We start from the raw sequence: 21,095 nt of genomic DNA, 5'->3' as shown, positions 1-21,095 counted from the left end.
ACAGTCTGTCTGGTATGGATGTAGTCACAGTCTGTCTGGTATGGATGTAGTCACAGCACTGAGACAGTCTGTCTGGTATGGATGTAGTGACAGCACTGAGGCAGTCTGTCTGGTATGGATGTAGTCACAGTCTGTCTGGTATGGATGTAGTGACAGCACTGAGACAGTCTGTCTGGTATGGATGTACTGACAGCACTGAGACAGTCTGTCTGGTATGGATGTAGTCACAGCACTGAGACAGTCTGTCTGGTATGGATGTAGTCACAGCACTGAGACAGTCTGTCTGGTATGGATGTAGTGACAGCACTGAGACAGTCTGTCTGGTATGGATGTAGTCACAGCACTGAGTCTGTCTGGTATGGATGTAGTCAGAGCACTGAGACAGTGTCTGGTATGGATGTAGTGACAGGACTGAGACAGTCTGTCTGGTATGGATGTAGTCACAGCACTGAGACAGCCTGTCTGGTATGGATGTAGTGACAGCACTGAGACAGTCTGTCTGGTATGGATGTAGTCACAGCACTGAGACAGTCTGTCTGGTATGGATGTAGTCACAGCACTGAGACAGTCTGTCTGGTATGGATGTAGTCACAGCACTGAGACAGTCTGTCTGGTATGGATGTAGTCACAGCACTGAGACAGTCTGTCTGGTATGGATGTAGTGACAGCACTGAGACAGTCTGTCTGGTATGGATGTAGTCACAGTCTGTCTGGTATGGATGTAGTGACAGCACTGAGACAGTCTGTCTGGTATGGATGTAGTGACAGCACTGAGACAGTCTGTCTGGTATGGATGTAGTCACAGCACTGAGACAGTCTGTCTGGTATGGATGTAGTGACAGCACTGAGACAGTCTGTCTGGTATGGATGTAGTCACAGCACTGAGACAGTCTGTCTGGTATGGATGTAGTCACAGCACTGAGACAGTGTCTGGTATGGATGTAGTGACAGGACTGAGACAGTCTGTCTGGTATGGATGTAGTCACAGCACTGAGACAGCCTGTCTGGTATGGATGTAGTGACAGCACTGAGACAGTCTGTCTGGTATGGATGTAGTGACAGCACTGAGACAGTCTGTCTGGTATGGATGTAGTCACAGCACTGAGACAGTCTGTCTGGTATGGATGTAGTCACAGCACTGAGACAGTCTGTCTGGTATGGATGTAGTCACAGCACTGAGACAGTCTGTCTGGTATGGATGTAGTCACAGCACTGAGACAGTCTGTCTGGTATGGATGTAGTGACAGCACTGAGACAGTCTGTCTGTTATGGATATAGTCACAGCACTGAGACAGTCTGTCTGGTATGGATGTACTCACAGTCTGTCTGGTATGGATGTAGTGACAGCACTGAGACAGTCTGTCTGGTATGGATGTAGTGACAGCACTGAGACAGTCTGTCTGGTATGGATGTAGTCACAGCACTGAGACAGTCTGTCTGGTATGGATGTAGTGACAGCACTGAGACAGTCTGTCTGGTATGGATGTAGTCACAGCACTGAGTCTGTCTGGTATGGATGTAGTCACAGCACTGAGACAGTGTCTGGTATGGATGTAGTGACAGGACTGAGACAGTCTGTCTGGTATGGATGTAGTCACAGCATTGAGACAGCCTGTCTGGTATGGATGTAGTGACAGCACTGAGACAGTCTGTCTGGTATGGATGTAGTGACAGCACTGAGACAGTCTGTCTGGTATGGATGTAGTCACAGCACTGAGACAGTCTGTCTGGTATGGATGTAGTCACAGCACTGAGACAGTCTGTCTGGTATGGATGTAGTCACAGCACTGAGACAGTCTGTCTGGTATGGATGTAGTCAAAGCACTGAGACAGTCTGTCTGGTATGGATGTAGTCACAGCACTGAGACAGTCTGTCTGGTATGGATATAGTCACAGCACTGAGACAGTCTGTCTGGTATGGATGTAGTCAGAGCTCAATAGAGGACAACAGAGCTTCAGTATACCACCTAGAACAATACAGGACAACAAGAGTCTACATCCCAAATGCAATCCCATTCCCTATGTAGTGCACTACTTTAGACCAGAGCCCTATTCAGTGCACTACTTTTAACCAGGGATCATAATAAGGCTCTGGTCTAAAGTAGTGCACTATAAATGGAATAGGGTATCAGGCTTAGTTTTACTAGAACCCCATTCTTACACAATAAAAAAATGTAAGGCAATGTCCTACGATGATTTCCACGATGAGGATGTTTTGTTCTGAGGAATACTATACTGTATTTCTTTAATTGGTTGAGATATTTGGGATGGGGGAATGATGTACGATCAATCACCACTCACAACTTCTCCCCGGCTGATTTTGAAGGTATTTTAAGTCATAGTGATGAGTCCCAACACACCAGTAATTACATAATATCCTATTATAAAGATGGTCTTCCTGTAGTGCTGGCTAGGTTGAGGGAAAGCAGAGGCTTCTGGGGGATGGAATTGTATGAAAGGACATAACAGAACAGAGCAACAGAGGCCTCTGGGGGATGGATTTCTGGTTCCGGAGAAGCAAGGGCTTCTGGGGGATGTAGTTTCAACAGAACACAAGCGATGCCTCTGAGGGATGGAATACTCCTGTTGTTTGGGAAGCAGAGGCTTCTGGGGGGTGGAATCAGATGAAGGAACAGAACAGAACAGAGGCCTATGGGGGATGGAGTCCTACTGGTGCTGGGCAGGCAGGGGGAAGCATAGACTTCTGGGGGATGGAGTCATTTTATGTGCGTACTAGGAGGGAAAATAATACAGATAGCAAAGCCTTCTCTGGCAGTCCAGGGAGCCTAGAGCTGTTATGCAAGTTGAGATAATTATTTCACAGCTCAGAGAGACAGTTTGAATGGGGAGGACGCCACAGAGGGCTTGCAGTATGACGTTCTGAAGCTGAGGACGTCCTAAAATGTACACCATGCTAGCCGAGTTTTAAGATGCAAAGTTCAAAGGCCTGATAGAACTGCAGCTTGAAGTTCTGAGGCTCCTAGATTTTTTTATTTATTTAACTAGGCAAGTCAGTTTAGAAGTAATTCTTATTTTCAATGACAGCCTAGGAACAATGGGTTAACTGCCTTGTTCAGGGGTAGAACCAAAGATTTCTACCTTGTCAACCCTGGGATTTGATCTGGCAACCTTTCGGTTACTAGTCCAACACTCTAACCACTAGGCTACCTGTAGCCCCACTAACCAGTAGGCTACCTGCCGCCCCTCTAACCACTAGGCCACCTGCCGCCCCTCTAACCACTAGGCTACCTGCCGCCCCTCTAACCACTAGGCTACCTGCCGCCCCTCTAACCACTAGGCTACCTGCCGCCCCTCTAACCACTAGGCTACCTGCCGCCCCTCTAACCACTAGGCTACCTGCCACCCCTCTAACCACTAGGCCACCTGCCGCCCCTCTAACCACTAGGCTACCGCCCCTCTAACCACTAGGCTACCTGCCGCCCCTCTAACCACTAGGCTACTTGTCTCTCCCTCTAACCACTAGGCTACCTGCCGCCCCTCTAACCACTAGGCTACCTGCCGCCCCTCTAACCACTAGGCTACCTGCCACCCCTCTAACCACTAGGCTACCTGCCACCCCTCTAACCACTAGGCTACCTGCCGCACCTCTAACCACTAGGCTACCTGCCGCACCTAGATGAGGCTACAAGTGCCATAAAATAAACACTGTGCTAGCTTGTTCTGAGGCTAGCTTGTTCTGAGGCCAGCTTGTTCTGAGGCTAGCTTGTTCGGAGGCTAGCTTGTTCTGAAGCTAGCTTGTTCCAAGGCTAGCTTGTTATGAGGATAGCTTGTTCTGAGGCTAGCTTGTTCTGAGGCTAGCTTGTTATGAAGCTAGCTTGTTCTGACGCTAGCTTGTTATGAGGCTAGCTTGTTATGAAGCTAGCTTGTTCCGAGGCTAGCTTGTTATGAAGCTAGCTCTGTTGTAAAATTCTGATGCATCTTGGATGCTGCTAGCACTTCTCGGTAGTGGCTAGGCTCCCTGTGGAGGACCTTTAAACAGGTTAACATTCACAAGGCCACAGGGCCAGACAGATTACCAGGATGCAAACTCACAGCATGCGCTGACCAGCTGGCAAGTCTCTTCACTGACCTTTTCAACCTCTCCCTGACCCAGTCTATAATACCTACATGTTTCAAGCAGACCATAATAGTACCTGTGCCCGATAACGCCAAAGTGACCTGTCTAGATGACTTCCGTCCCGTAGCACACACATCTGTAGCCATGAAATGCTTTGAAAGGTTGGTAATGGCTCACATCAACACCATAATCCCAGAAACCCTGGACCCATTCCAATTTGCATAACGCCCTAACAGATCCACAGATGATGCAATTTCTATTCTATTGCACTCCACACTGCCCTTTCCCACCTGGGCCTGATCATCAATGACGATGAGACAGCCTATAAGGAGGAGGTCAGAGACCTGGTAGTGTGGTGCCAGGAAAGCAACCTCTCTCTCTCAATGTGAACAAGATAAAGGAGCTGATCGTGGACAACAGGAAAAGGACGGACGAACAGGCCCCCATTAACATCGACGGGACTGAAGTGGAGCGGGTTGAGAGTTTCAAGTTCCTTGGTGTCCACATCACCAACAAACTATCCGACTCCAAACACACCAAGACAGTCGTGAAGAGGGCACGACAACACCTTTTCCCCCTCAGGAGACTGAAAAGATTTGGCATGTGTCCCAAGATCCTCAAAAGGTTCTACAGCTGCACCATCAAGAGCATCTTGACTGGCTGCATCACTGCTCGGTATGACAACTGCTCGGTCTGCTCGGTATGACAACTGCTCGGTCTGCTCGGTATGGCAACTGCTCGGTCTGCTCGGTATGGCAACTGCTCGGTCTGCTCGGTATGACAACTGCTCGGTCTGCTCGGTATGGCAACTGCTCGGTCTGCTCGGTATGACAACTGCTCGGTCTGCTCGGTATGACAACTGCTCGGTCTTCTCGGTATGGCAACTGCTCGGTCTGCTCGGTATGACAACTGCTCAGTATGACAACTGCTCCGTAGCCGACCGCAAGGAGCTACAGAGGGTAGTGCTTATAGCCCAGTACATCACTGGGGCCGAACTCCCTGCCATCCAGGACCTCTATACCAGGCGGTGTCAGAGGAAAGCCAACACATGGCCAAAAGGTTATTCCTTTCTTTTCACACGGCAGGGCCAGGATTATCAGGGCGCGTCATTGGTCGAGACTGACACTCATGCACTCCTCCCTCTAAATGAAATGGAGGAAGACTGAACCGTGTGATTGGCTTCTATCACTGCCGTAGTTGTGCTAGATGCAGGTGTTTCCCTGTAACAAAGTGAGCGTATTCAGCAACTCTGGCAAACAATCAAAACACTATCAAACAGTTATTCACACGCAACTCTCCTAACGTCATATGCCTTGTCTCTTTGTCCATGCAATAAGCAATACGTGGTCCGAATCTCTTCCATAGACCCAGTCTCTTCCATATTCCCAGTCTCTTCCATAGACCCAGTCTCTTCCATAGACCCAGTCTCTTCCATATTCCCAGTCTCTTCCATAGACCCAGTCTCTTCCATAGACCCAGTCTCTTCCATATTCCCAGTCTCTTCCATAGACCCAGTCTCTTCCATATTCCCAGTCTCTTCCATAGACCCAGTCTCTTCCATAGACCCAGTCTCTTCCATATTCCCAGTCTCTTCCATAGACCCAGTCTCTTCCATATTCCCAGTCTCTTCCATAGACCCAGTCTCTTCCATAGATCCAGTCTCTTCCATATTCCCAGTCTCTTCCATATTCCCAGTCTCTTCCATAGACCCAGTCTCTTCCATATTCCCAGTCTCTTCCATAGACCCAGTCTCTTCCATATTCCCAGTCTCTTCCATATTCCCAGTCTCTTCCATAGACCCAGTCTCTTCCATATTCCCAGTCTCTTCCATAGACCCAGTCTCTTCCATAGACCCAGTCTCTTCCATAGACCCAGTCTTTCCATAGACTGTTCTCTCTGCTACCACACGACAAGCGGTATCGGAGCGCCAAGTCTAGGCCCAAGAGGCTTCTAAACAGCTTCTAGCACCAAGCAATAAGACTTCTGAACATCTAGTCAAATGGCTACCCAGACTACTCACATTGCCCCCCTTCCCCTCTCGACAGCACTGCCTGTCTCTGTTGTCATCTATGCATAGTCACTTTAATGAACTCTACCTACATGTACTATACTACCTCAACTAAAGGTTACCCCCCCCCGCACATTGGCTCTGTCTGTATATATTGTTATTTTTTACTGCTTTAATTACTTGTAACTTTCATCTCTTATTCTTATCCATATTTAACTGCACTGTCGGTTACGGGGCTCGTAAATAAGTATTTCACTGTGAGGTCTACACCTGTTGTATTCGGCGCATATGACTAATGAAATCAAATCAAATCTGATTTCCTTATGTGCTTATACAGCAGATAAAGCGTAGCCTCAGTTTTTTCGACAGTGTGTGGTTCTCCATCTTGTTCAGTATTCTTATGTTGACTTCTATGCTCCTGGAACAGACAGTTTTCAGTAGTAAGGACCTTAAAAGAGTGCAGACGTCCTTAATCATCATTAATATCCGGAAGTGCCATGCCTCTTTTATATTTTGGCATCATTCATTTCTCTAAGGCGATATGGGTTTGCTTTGAATTCCATATAGATTTAGTGATCATTTCATTGATCTTCTTAAAGAAGGATTGAACTACATTAAGAGGTAAATTGTAATTAATTGTTGGAGACACTGGCATTTTTTATTATTTTCATTCTTGCTCTGAACATTAAAAAGAGGGAGGACCATCTCACCAAGTCTTCCTTCAAGGAATTCACAGATTTCTTCAACCATAAACGTTATATTTGAAGATAGAAAAATACCAAGATATTTCAGACCTTCTGGGGCCCAAACAAAATTTAAATCAGAAATGTGTCTTCACTACATAGATCATTTATCAGAGTAACCTCTGACATTTTCCAGTTTATTCTGAAGCCAGCAATCTCTGTACAGTCATTGACCAATTTAAGTAATCCCGTAATTGACTTTTTAGGATTCCTAACAAACAACAACATATCATCTGCGTACCAGTTTATGCTCATGCTTTCCCACCATAACACTTTCAATATCACGTTGTCGTCTTATAGTTCTGCTAATGGTTCTAACGCTAAAACAAAGAGCAAGGGAGACATCGGACAGCCCTTCCGTGTGCCCCTCTCCAATGTAAAGAAAGGAGATGTAATACCATTTGTTATAACTGCTGCTCAAGAGCAATTGTATATATACTGGAGACTCATCTTATAAACAAAAGGACACAAATCTTTCCATTGCATAGATATTATTATAATAAATATTTCCACTATACTTCGTCATCAAGTGATAATGCTGCTGATGGTACCTTCAACATCAGTATACACCATGTTATAACATGTCCGTGCATTATCTGAGCTATATCGATTTGAAATTACACCAACCTGGTCAGTTGAAATGAAAGGATGAATAACTTTTCTAAGTCTGTTTGCTAATAATTTAGAAAGTCTGTTCAAATCTAAACGTAGTAAAGCGATTGGTCTGTTGAGCATTGAGACAGGTATTTTACCCCTTTAGGAATGACATTCACAATACCATGATCCCAAAAAGTATTATACAGTCTAAGCAGTATTTATTCAAAGTATAGCTACAAACTGCTTATAAAACTATGAGGTATAACCATCACTTCTCTGTGCCTGTGAATGTTTGTGGTTCTAAAATGGCATTATGGATTTCCTGCATTGAGATCAGTTTATCCAAATTGGGATTTAGGCTCATCGTTTTTTTCAATTTTAAAGTCTCAAGGTCTTTCTCAGTAAAATACGTTTTTTGATTTATACAACCGTTGGTAGAAATGAAATAGGACTTAAGTTCATTTAAACTGTTTTCAGTTAATACAGTACCAGTAGTATTCTGTATGGAGGGGATATATGATTGTGTTATATTTCAACTGGTAAGTAAGCATTTCACCTGCTGTTTTTATTGTACAAAGCATGTGACAATTAAATCGTTTTTTTTTTTTTTTTTTATTCAAGGTGACTGTACACTTTCAGATGGTTTGAATAGAATCCAGATCTGTTGATCTCTTATCCATGGAGGACGACTGTATTTAATTTATTTCTTTATTTTGCTCCTTTGCACCCCATTATTTTTATCTCTACTTTGCACATTCTTCCATTGCAAAACTACCATTCCAGTGTTTTACTTGCTATATTGTATTTACTTTGCCACCATGGCCTTTTTTTGCCTTTACCTCCCTTCTCACCTCATTTGCTCACATCGTATATAGACTTGTTTATACTGTATTATTGACTGTATGTTTGTTTTACTCCATGTGTAACTCTGTGTTGTTGTATCTGTCGAACTGCTTTGCTTTATCTTGGCCAGGTCGCAATTGTAAATGAGAACTTGTTCTCAACTTGCCTACCTGGTTAAATAAAGGTAAAATAAATCTATAAAAAATGATCAAAGGCTTCTAGGCCTTGCAGGCAGTAATAAAAGCAGGTGTTTCTAGAGATGCCAGGAAGAGGATTACTCCCTCAGACACAGACAGAGCTCTGGGAGTCAGGAGAGCCAATCTAACGGCCACGTCCGGTTTACTTGGACCAATCAGAAAGCAGCACAGTACTACCTGGACAAACAACCTGTCTAAGACCAGCTGGATGTGCTGAGGCTTTGGAATCAAACAAGCTTCAATACACACAGCTCGATACACAAACACACACACACCTCATAAAACAGGCCCCAACTCACACACACACACACAGACAGACACCTCATCAAACAGGGATCAACACACACACACACACACACACACACACACACACACCTCATAAAACAGGCCCCAACTCACACACACACCTCATCAAACAGGCCCCAACTCACACACACACACACACACACACACACACCTCATCAAACAGGGCTCAACACACACACACACACCCCTCATCAAACAGGGCTCAACACACACACACACACACACACACGCACAGATACTAAAATACCCACTGCAACACGGCATTTCCAAGCGACCCCAGTCTCAGCCGGTAGATGTAGAACACGTCCCATGTCGAGGAAGGTACATCAAGGACCTTTTAGTTGACTCTGTTCTGAAACCGGATGCACTGAGGCCTGCTCTCATTTAAATATACAGCATCAGTCAACAGTTTGGACACACCTACTCAGTCAAGGGTTTTTCATTCTTTCTTTACTATTTTCTACATTGTTAAAGATAGTTTTGATGTCTTCACTATTATTCTACAATGTAGAAAATAGTGCAAATGAAATAAAAACCCTTTAATGAGTAGGTGTGTCCAAACTTTTGACTGGTACTGTACATACATATTGATGTTTTAATCAGATTCTGTTTAATGAATGCACTACATTAAGGGATGCTGGTTTGGAATTATCTGTGTGGAATTAGCTGTGTGGTTTTGGTGTTCCAGTGTTGTTGCCCTGCGGTAGTTAAACAAGGTTTCTTTACAGCATTACATTATAGCTCCCAGTCCAGTCCAGTTGTGACCGGACTCTAGACAATATTACAAAGAGTCTGCCCGATGGTACACTACTGCACTTCTACTGTACAATGCTGCACTTCTACTGTACACTACTGCACTTCTACTGTACACTACTGCACTTCTACTGTACACTACTGCACTTCTACTGTACACTGCTGCACTTCTACTGTACACTACTGCACTTCTACTGTACACTGCTGCACTTCTACTGTACACTACTACACTCCTAGTGTACTTCTACTGCACACTACTACAATCCTAGTGTACTTCTACTGTACACTACTACACTCCTAGTGTACTTCTACTGTACACTACTACACTCCTAGTGTACTTCTACTGCACACTACTACACTCCTAGTGTACTTATACTGCACACTACTACAATCCTAGTGTACTTCTACTGTACACTACTACACTCCTAGTGTACTTCTACTGTACACTACTACACTCCTAGTGTACTTCTACTGCACACTACTACACTCCTAGTGTACTTCTACTGTACACTACTACACTCCTAGTGTACTTCTACTGCACACTACTACAATCCTAGTGTACTTATACTGCACACTACTACAATCCTAGTGTACTTATACTGCACACTACTACACTCCTAGTGTACTTATACTGCACACTACTACAATCCTAGTGTACTTCTACTGCACGCTACTACACTCCTAGTGTACTTCTACTGCACACTACTACAATCCTAGTGTACTTCTACTGCACACTACTACACTCCTAGTGTACTTCTACTGCACGCTACTACAATCCTAGTGTACTTCTACTGCACACTACTACAATCCTAGTGTACTTCTACTGTACACTACTACACTCCTAGTGTACTTCTACTGCACGCTACTACAATCCTAGTGTACTTCTACTGCACACTACTACACTCCTAGTGTACTTCTACTGCACACTACTACACTCCTAGTGTACTTCTACTGCACACTACTACACTCCTAGTGTACTTCTACTGCACACTACTACACTCCTAGTGTACTTCTACTGCACACTACTGCATTTCTACTGCAAAACACACTTTTAGGTGTATCAGGAGGTTCAATGGGTTTCAGGTGTTTTAGGGGGTCCAATTGTTTCAGGTGAATCTTGTATCTTACCAGTATGTTGTTGGTGTAATATCTCAGTATGTTGTTGGTGTAATATCTCAGTATCTCAGTATGTAGTTGGTGTAATATCTCAGTATCTCAGTATGTAGTTGGTGTAATATCTCAGTATCTCAGTGTGTTGTTGGTGTAATATCTCAGTATCTCAGTAGGTTGTTGGTGTAATATCTCAGTATCTCAGTATGTAGTTGGTGTAATATCTCAGTATCTCAGTATGTTGTTGGTGTAATATCTCAGTATGTAGTTGGTGTAATATCTCAGTATGTTGTTGGTGTAATATCTCAGTATCTCAGTGTGTTGTTGGTGTAATATCTCAGTATCTCAGTATGTAGTTGGTGTAATATCTCAGTATCTCAGTGTGTTGTTGGTGTAATATCTCAGTATCTCAGTATGTTGTTGGTGTAATATCTCAGTATCTCAGTATGTAGTTGGTGTAATATCTCAGTATGTTGTTGGTGTAATATCTCAGTATCTCAGTATGTAGTTGGTGTAATATCTCAGTATCTCAGTATGTAGTTGGTGTAATATCTCAGTATGTCAGTATGTAGTTGGTGTAATATCTCAGTATGTTGTTGGTGTAATATCTCAGTATCTCAGTATGTAGTTGGTGTAATATCTCAGTATGTAGTTGGTGTATTATCTCAGTATGTTGTTGGTGTAATATCTCAGTATGTTGTTGGTGTAATATCTCAGTATGTTGTTGGTGTATTATCTCAGTATGTTGTTGGTGTAATATCTCAGTATGTTGTTGGTGTAATATCTCAGTATCTCAGTATGTAGTTGGTGTAATATCTCAGTATCTCAGTATGTTGTTGGTGTAATATCTCAGTATCTCAGTATGTTGTTGGTGTAATATCTCAGTATCTCAGTGTGTTGTTGGTGTAATATCTCAGTATGTTGTTGGTGTAATATCTCAGTATGTTGTTGGTGTAATATCTCAGTATCTCAGTATGTTGTTGGTGTAATATCTCAGTATGTTGTTGGTGTAATATCTCAGTATGTAGTTGATGTAATATCTCAGTATCTCAGTATGTTGTTGGTGTAATATCTCAGTATCTCAGCATGTTGTTGGTGTAATATCTCAGTGTGTTGTTGGTGTATTATCTCAGCATGTTGTTGGTGTAATATCTCAGTATGTAGTTGGTGTAATATCTCAGTATGTTGTTGGTGTAATATCTCAGTATCTCAGTATGTAGTTGGTGTAATATCTCAGTATCTCAGTATGTTGTTGGTGTAATATCTCAGTATCTCAGTATGTAGTTGGTGTAATATCTCAGTATCTCAGTATGTTGTTGGTGTAATATCTCAGTATCTCAGTATGTAGTTGGTGTAATATCTCAGTATCTCAGTATGTAGTTGGTGTAATATCTCAGTATCTCAGTATGTAGTTGGTGTAATATCTCAGTATCTCAGTATGTAGTTGATGTAATATCTCAGTATCTTACCAGTATCTTGGTGGTGTAGTATATAGGTTGATAGGTTCTTACCAGTATCTTGGTGGTGTAGTATATAGGGTGATAGGTTCTTACCAGTATCTTGGTGGTGTAGTATATAGGGTGATAGGTTCTTACCAGTATCTTGGTGGTGTAGTATATAGGGTGATAGGTTCTTACCAGTATCTTGGTGGTGTAGTATATAGCGTGATAGGTTCTTACCAGTATCTTGGTGGTGTAGTATATAGCGTGATAGGTTCTTACCAGTATCTTGGTGGTGTAGTATATAGCGTGATAGGTTCTTACCAGTATCTTGGTGGTGTAGTATATAGCGTGATAGGTTCTTACCAGTATCTTGGTGGTGTACGCGCTGTTGAGGGAGATGGCGTTGACAAGGATATCCAGAGACTTAACAGACAGAAGTCCAGGGTCCGGTATCTCCTTGTAGTGGACATCCCCCACGTAGCACGCCACAGCAGTCATGCGGTTGGTGGTCAACGTGCCGGTCTTGTCGGAGCAGATGGCCGTGGCGTTACCCATCGTCTCACACGCATCCAGGTGGCGAACCAGGTTATTATCTTTCATCATTTTCTAAGGATGAAATATCAAACCTTGTTGTTGGAGGTTTTAGCCTTGTTTCAATTCAATATTTATTTTTTTATCCCATCAGAGGCAATTAAGGAAGGCACAGACAGCACTAGAAAGATAATTTGCAGCGATATGTTTGCAACATGGAGCGCTATCATCTGCCAGAAGTAACTAGTCACAGAGATTGTACAGGTAAAAGTTATTGTAAAATAGTTTTTAGTGCTGCAACACATTAGATACTAGTTATTAGAGCTGCAACAGATCAGATACTAGTTATTAGAGCTGCAACACATTAGATACTTGTTATTAGAGCTGCAACAGATCAGATACTAGTTATTAGAGCTGCAAAACATTAGATACTAGTTATTAGAGCTGCAACAGATCAGATACTAGTTATTAGAGCTGCAACAGATCAGATACTAGTTATTAGAGCTGCAAAACATTAGATACTAGTTATTAGAGCTGCAACAGATCAGATGCTAGTTATTAGACCTGCAACACATTAGATACTAGTTATTAGAGCTGCAACAGATCAGATACTAGTTATTAGAGCTGCAAAACATTAGATACTAGTTATTAGAGCTGCAACAGATCAGATACTAGTTATTAGAGCTGCAACACATTAGATACTAGTTATTAGAGCTGCAACACATTAGATACTAGTTATTAGAGATGCAACAGATCAAATACTAGTTATTAGAGCTGCAACAGATCAGATACTAGTTATTAGAGCTGCAACACATTAGATACTAGTTATTAGAGCTGCAACACATTAGATACTAGTTATTAGAGCTGCAACAGATCAGATACTAGTTGTTAGAGCTGCAACAGATCAGATACTAGTTATTAGAGCTGCAGCAGATCAGATACTAGTTATTAGAGCTGCAACAGATCAGATACTAGTTATTAGAGCTGCAACACATTAGATACTAGTTATTAGAGCTGCAACATATTAGATACTAGTTATTAGAGCTGCAACAGAGCAGATACTAGTTATTAGAGCTGCAACAGATCAGATACTAGTTATTAGAGCTGCAACAGATCAGATACTAGTTATTAGAGCTGCAACAGAGCAGATACTAGTTAGAGCTGCAACAGATCAGATACTAGTTATTAGAGCTGCAACAGATCAGATACTAGTTATTAGAGCTGTAACAGATCAGATACTAGTTATTAGAGCTGCAACAGTTCAGATACTAGTTATTAGAGCTGCCACAGATCAGATACTAGTTATTAGAGCTGCCACAGATCAGATACTAGTTATTAGAGCTGCAACAGATCGGATACTGGTTATTAGAGCTGCAACAGAGCAGATACTAGTTATTAGAGCTGCAACAGATCAGACACTAGTTAGACACTATATTTTTTAAATATACTGGAAGTTAGTAGTGGAAGTTTGCCCCAAAAATATCTATTTTATTTTCTATATAATGATAAATAGCCTGATTTTCTTTCTCTACCTTGACAGAGTAGGAGATGGTGCCGACCAGTGTGTGTGTGTGTGTGTGTGTGTGTGTGTATACCTTGACAGAGTAGGCCAGGGAGATGGTGACGGCCAGGGGCAGCCCCTCAGGTACAGCCACCACCAGCACGGTGACACCGATGATGAAGAACTTGACAAAGTACTGGACATAGATGGGGGTACACTCCGTCAGCCACGGCCTCTTCTGCAGGACAAAGTTGTCCACAGCAAAGTACAGCACCAGGATGATCACTGTGATGGCAGACATCACCAGACCTGGACAAGGAAATGGCTGCTTTTTACTTCACTTGTGAACAGATGAAAGTGCGAGATGCTTGGCTTGTTTTGACTCATATGATAGCAAATATTTATTTAAACTTTTATATTTAGAAATCAACAGCACAGCAGCAACTACTTGTGAACAACAGATTTATTTATGTGATTTGATTTCTTGCATTCCATATCCACTCCTAAATTTCCTTCTGTGATCTGGTAATCTCCATATTCCGTCTCAGAACGTCATAATCTCCATATTCCATCTCAGAACGTCAGCGTGATCTGGTAATCTCCCATATTCTCTCAGAACGTCATAATCTCCATATTCCATCTCAGAACGTCATAATCTCCATATTCCATCTCAGAACGTCAGCGTGATCTGGTAATCTCCCATATTCTCTCAGAACGTCATAATCTCCATATTCCATCTCAGAACGTCAGCGTGATCTGGTAATCTCCATATTCCATCTCAGAACGTCATAATCACCATATTCCATCTCAGAACGTCATAATCTCCATTATATCTGGCACATAGAGATATGTTATGGATCATATATACAGTGTGTTCGGAAAGTATTGACATTTTAGCATATTTATAAAAAAGAAAAATTAAAAAAGACCCTTTACTCAGTACTTTGGCAGGGATTACAGCCGTGAGTCTTCTTGACACTACAAGCTTGGCACACCTGTATTTGGGGAGTTTCTCCCATTCTTCACTACAGATCCTCTCAAGCTCTGTCAGGTTGGATGTGGAGGGTCGCTGCACAGCTTTTTTCAGGTCTCTCCAGAGATGTTCGATCGGGTTCAAGTCCAGGCTCTGGCTGGGCCACTCAAGGACATTCAGAGACTTGTCCCAAAGCCACACCTGCATTGTCTTGGCTGTGTACTTAGAGTCGTTGTCTGGTTGGAAAGGGAACCTTCGCCCCAGTCTGAGGTCCTGAGAGCTCTGGAGCAGGGTTTCTTCAAGGATCTCTCTGTACTTTGCTTCGTTCATCTGTCCCTCGATCCTGACTAGTCTCCCAGTCCCTGCCACTGAAAAACATCCTCACAGCATGATGCTGCCACCACCATGCTTCACCATAGGGATGGGGCCAGGTTTCCTCCAGATGTGACATTTGGCATTCAGGCTAAAGAGTTCAATATTGGTTTCATCAGATCAGAGAATCTTGTTTCTCATGGTCTGAGAGTCCTTTGGGTGCCTTTTGGCAAACTCCAAGCGGGCTGCTGTCATGTGCCTTTTACTGAGGAGTGGCTTCTGTCTGGCCACTCTACCATAAAGACCTGATTGGTGGAGTGCTGCAGAGATGGTTGTCCTTCTGGAAGGTTCTCCCATCGGGTTCTTGGTCACCTCCCTGACCAAGGCCCTATCGAGTGATTTGACACTCGATATATATATATGATAAATCAAATATATATGATTTAATCATATTGATTGATCTGCCGTACCTGCTTTGCCAATCTGAACAGCCAGCTTGGTCAGTTTCCCCTGGAGGACAGACTTCTCCTTCTTGGAGACGTTTGCTTTCTTCTTCTCCTCCTTCTCCTCCATCTCTCCTCCCTCGGCGCTCTTCAGAGGCTGCATCTCCATAGCAGCCGCTCCGTCCTGTTTCTTCACTGAAACAACCACAGGAACACAAAGACAGGAGATTATTATGGGATGTCACTGGGGTCTGTTCTATTTAGCAAGGACCCCAATTTAGATCGAGTCCTGTGGCCTATGCTGTAGGAAAGACCCCAACTTAGGTCGAGTCCTGTGGCCTATGCCGTAGGAAAGACCCCAACTTAGATCGAGTCCTGTGGCCTATGCCGTAGGAAAGACCCCAAACTTAGATCGAGTCCTGTGGCCTATGCCGTAGGAAAGACCCCAACTTAGATCGAGTCCTGTGGCCTATGCTGTAGGAAAGACCCCAACTTAGATCGAGTCCTGTGACCTATGCTTTAGGAAAGACACCAACTTAGATTGAGTCCTGTGGCCTATGCTGTAGGAAAGCCCCCTTCTTAGATCGAGTCCTGTGACCTATGCCGTAGGAAAGACCCCTTCTTAGATCGAGTCCTGTGGCCTATGCTGTAGGAAAGCCCCCTTCTTAGATCGAGTCCTGTGGCCTATGCCGTAGGAAAGACCCCAACTTAGATTGAGTCCTGTGACCTATGCTTTAGGAAAGACACCAACTTAGATCGAGTCCTGTGGCCTATGCTGTAGGAAAGCCCCCTTCTTAGATCGAGTCCTGTGGCCTATGCCGTAGGAAAGACCCCAACTTAGATCGATTACATCCATTGACGTCCAAAACACGTTATGGAAACCAGTGATGCTCTAAGCGCTGCCCAACAGAGACAGTGGTTGGTACGTATATTCTCTTCGATACATTGATATTTTCAACCAGCTTTTAACCTCTCACCACAACTGTCTGAAGAAGTCCTCATTCTAGTTAACTGAACTAGGGGAAAAAACATGTGTAGGTCAACATTTTAACATTTTACATTTCAAATAACATCAAAACAGCAAAAGGGTTTGAACGAGAATTGCTGTTAAAAGGTTCAGGGAATGTCATCCTTTGGATCCGGTGTAAGGCAAGAACAAAATGCTGTTGTCAGCAGGTTAAGAAACATTGTTGTCCAAGGTTAAAAAGATACAGCTCACAACAGTCAATCAACATCCTTCCCTAAAGTCATTAAATGTTCTTTGTTTTTAATTAATCATTTGAGAGAGAACGATTTGCCCTTGGTTACATCATCACGGTACAATGTAAAGCACTTTGAGCGAAAGCCCTGTACAGAGAAAGCCCTGTACAGAGAAAGCCCTGTACAGAGAAAGCCCTGTACAGAGAAAGCCCTGTACAGAGAGAGCCCTGTACAGAGAGAGCCCTGTACAGAGAGAGCCCTGTACAGAGAGAGCCCTGTACAGAGAAAGCCCTGTACAGAGAAAGCCCTGTACAGAGAGAGCCCTGTACAGAGAGAGCCCTGTACAGAGAGAGCCCTGTACAGAGAGAGCCCTGTACAGAGAAAGCCCTGTACAGAGAGAGCCCTGTACAGAGAAAGCCCTGTACAGAGAAAGCCCTGTACAGAGAAAGCCCTGTACAGAGAGAGCCCTGTAGAAATGCAAACTATTATGAACATAACTTCTAAGTACATTAAGTTTCTGCTAGCAGGAAAACCTTCAAGATGAACATTATTTTAACAAAGAATAGTGTTAGTGGAACAACCTCCGGGCAGACTGACCTCTAAGAAAGAAAGAAAGAAAGAAAGAAAGAAAGAAAGAAAGAAAGAAAGAAAGAAAGAAAGAAAGAAAGAAAGAAAGAAAGAAAGAAAGAAAGAAAGAAAGAAAGAGAGAGAGAAAGAGAAATTTGAGAGAGAAAGAGAGAGCAAGAGAAATTTGAGAGAGAGCAAGAGAAATTTGAGAGAGAGCAAGAGAAATTTGAGAGAGAGCAAGAGAGAGAGAGAGAGAGAGAGACAAAGACAGAGCAAGAGAGATGAGAGACAGAGAGACCTTGAGACATGCTCATATAGAGCTGAGACAACACTGGGGACACAACACTGCAGCCCGTGACAACAACACTGGGGACACAAGACGTACATGAGGCTGAATGGACGTTTACATATCAGAAGTATGTTAGAGACGTTAAGGGAATGTTAGAGGATCGTTAGAGCTGGGGTTGCAAAATGATGATAACTTTCCCCAAATTCCCAAATTCCAGGTTTTCCAGGAAATGAATATTCCCAGAATCAGAAGGGAATAGGCATGAAATCCGGACATTTTCAACCAGGATTTCTGGAAAAGCTGGGATTTCTTTTTTTGGGGGGGGTGGGAGTTACCGGAAATTTGCATCCCTAATTAGAGCACAAACCAAAACTATGGGTGGGAGGGGAAAGTTGAAAATAGGTTACCTTTAGTCTGGTTGTTCTCCATATTGTCATCCTGTATTTTACCTACGATGGAGACATACGAGACACAGAACAATAAGAACCGACAATAAAACAAAACACACAATCAAACGCCAGGACATTACAGTGAAATAAAAAATGAAAAGGAAGACAGAAAAATAATGAATATTGATTTAACATCGTCATGACAGTCACATACATTACAGAAAAGCTGCTTCTTAATGAGGTGAAGCTCCACTGCAGGGGATGCTAATTTCTAATTTACACGCTAACGAAATGTGTTTTCGCCTGGGCTTGCTAGTGACTATTAGAAATAATGTCAAACAAAATAGATAATTGATAATAAAACTAGATTTTAATAAACAGAATTTAAAACATTTTTTTTTTAAATAAAAAAAATATATATATTTTTTTTTTACCATGTAAAACACAGTAAAACGTTATGTTTGCTGTTTTTGTCTGTAGCTGTGTTGGATGAATACTGTCCCATATAGCCTTTCTCTGGTTACTTCTCTCTGTTTCTCTCTTCCGTTCCTTGATTTTTCTATTTTTGCTTGTCGTTTATTAATAATACATATTTGTTATGTCGCTTTTCTAAAACTCTTTGATCATTCCTCTCTCCTGTCGTTTAATTGAGTCACTCTTCTCCTTTTAAGGGTAAACCAGACCTGAACACAGGACTTCCTATCAGACGGACAGCCTCCATCTTTAATTAAGCAGTGATTTGAGCAAAATGCAACCATTGTTATTTGGTTATGATGAAACGAATGTTGTTGTGTTTTAAGATGCTTTGCTAGACACGATCACTTGACATGTTCTACTGTATTTGAGTTACAACTACAAGACCTACGCTATTATTTCCTCGCTATCCGATCGGTTGTGGGTGCTTCGTTTTGAAGAGTGACTGCACAGACTTACAGGAAGTGACATACTCACAGACTACAGGAAGTGACACACTCACACACAGACTACAGGGAATTCCACACATCGACAGAACAAGAAAAGCCATTCGGATATTTCACGAGGTGTCAAGAAACAGATGCAGAGAATCATAGCGTTAACACACAACACGAGGTAAATGAGAAACAAACACACGACCGACACAGAGCATGCAGTGTTACAGTAATGTCAGAAAGATCATGCAAGGTCAGACTGAGGGAGGAAAGGAATTGAACACTGGAGAGAAAAATACTACAGGACTACCTGCCATCCAGGGGTCTAATAGACTACAGGGGTCTGATAGACTACAGAGGTCTGATAGACTACAGGGGTCTGATAGACTACAGGGGTCTGATAGACTACATGACTACAGGGGTATGATAGACTACAGGACTACCTGCCATCCAGAGGCCTGATAGACTACAGGACTACCTGCCATCCAGAGGCCTGATAGACTACATGACTACCTGCCATCCAGGGGTCTAATAGACTACAGGGGTCTGATAGACTACAGGGGCCTGATAGACTACAGGACTACCTGCCATCCAAAGGCCTGATATACTACAGGGGTCTGATAGACTACAGGGGTATGATAGACTACAGGACTACCTGCCATCCAGGGGTCTGATAGACTACAGGACTACCTGCCATCCAGGGGTCTGATAGACTACAGGACTACCTGCCATCCAGGGGTCTGACAGACTACATGACTACCTGCCATCCAGGGGTCTGATAGACTACAGGACTACCTGCCATCCAGGGGTCTGATAGACTACAGGGGTCTGATAGACTACAGGGGTCTGATAGACTACTGGACTACAGGGGTCTGATAGACTACAGGGGTCTGATAGACTACAGGACTACCTGCCATCCAGAGGCCTGATAGACTACAGGACTACCTGCCATCCAGAGGCCTGATAGACTACTGGACTACCTGCCATCCAGGGGTCTAATAGACTACAGGGGTCTGATAGACTACAGAGGTCTGATAGACTACAGGGGTCTGATAGACTACAGGGGTCTGATAGACTACATGACTACAGGGGTATGATAGACTACAGGACTACCTGCCATCCAGAGGCCTGATAGACTACAGGACTACCTGCCATCCAGAGGCCTGATAGACTACAGGGGTCTGATAGACTACAGGGGTATGATAGACTACAGGACTACCTGCCATCCAAAGGCCTGATATACTACAGGGGTCTGATAGACTACAGGGGTATGATAGACTACAGGACTACCTGCCATCCAGGGGTCTGATAGACTACAGGACTACCTGCCATCCAGGGGTCTGATAGACTACAGGACTACCTGCCATCCAGGGGTCTGATAGACTACATGACTACCTGCCATCCAGGGGTCTGATAGACTACAGGGGTCAAATAGACTACTGGACTACAGGGGTCTGATAGACTACAGGGGTCTGATAGACTACTGGACTACAGGGGTCTGATAGACTACAGGGGTCTGATAGACTACAGGACTACCTGCCATCCAGAGGCCTGATAGACTACAGGACTACCTGCCATCCAGGGGCCTGATAGACTACAGGGGTCTGATAGACTACTGGACTACCTGCCACCCAGAGGCCTGATAGACTACAGGACTACCTGCCATCCAGAGGCCTGATAGACTACAGGACTACCTGCCATCCAGGGGTCTGATAGACTACAGGACTACCTGCCATCCAGGGGTCTGATAGACTACAGGACTACCTGCCATCCAGGGGTTTGATAGACTACAGGGGTCTGATAGACTACTGGACTGCAGGGGTCTGATAGACTACTGGACTACAGGGGTCTGATAGACTACAGGGGTCTGATAGACTACAGGACTACCTGCCATCCAGGGGTCTG

General features: G+C 43.5%; 1 protein-coding gene across 10 annotated transcripts in view; it reads right to left on the bottom strand.

The window, feature by feature from the left end:
* atp2b2 (ATPase plasma membrane Ca2+ transporting 2) overlaps positions 1–21,095 on the bottom strand; it is a 206,724-nt gene that overhangs the window by 72,711 nt on the left and 112,918 nt on the right. For 8 of the 10 annotated variants that reach the window (XM_031825786.1, XM_031825785.1, XM_031825789.1 and 5 more), the window contains 4 exons: positions 18,301–18,342; positions 15,865–16,032; positions 14,204–14,418; positions 12,441–12,683 (listed from right to left, as the gene is read on the bottom strand). In XM_031825786.1, the coding sequence (XP_031681646.1) occupies positions 12,441–12,683; positions 14,204–14,418; positions 15,865–16,032; positions 18,301–18,342 (668 nt within the window). The remainder of the gene's footprint in view (positions 1–12,440; positions 12,684–14,203; positions 14,419–15,864; positions 16,033–18,300; positions 18,343–21,095) is intronic. The other 2 variants (XM_031825790.1, XM_031825784.1) reach the window with 1 other exon arrangement.

Source organism: Oncorhynchus kisutch, linkage group LG5 (assembly GCF_002021735.2).
Source record: "Oncorhynchus kisutch isolate 150728-3 linkage group LG5, Okis_V2, whole genome shotgun sequence".
In the NCBI taxonomy this organism is placed as follows: Eukaryota; Metazoa; Chordata; class Actinopteri; order Salmoniformes; family Salmonidae; genus Oncorhynchus; species Oncorhynchus kisutch.
The sequence above is the reverse complement of the archived record's forward strand: the minus strand, read 5'-3'. Positions and strand labels throughout refer to the sequence as shown.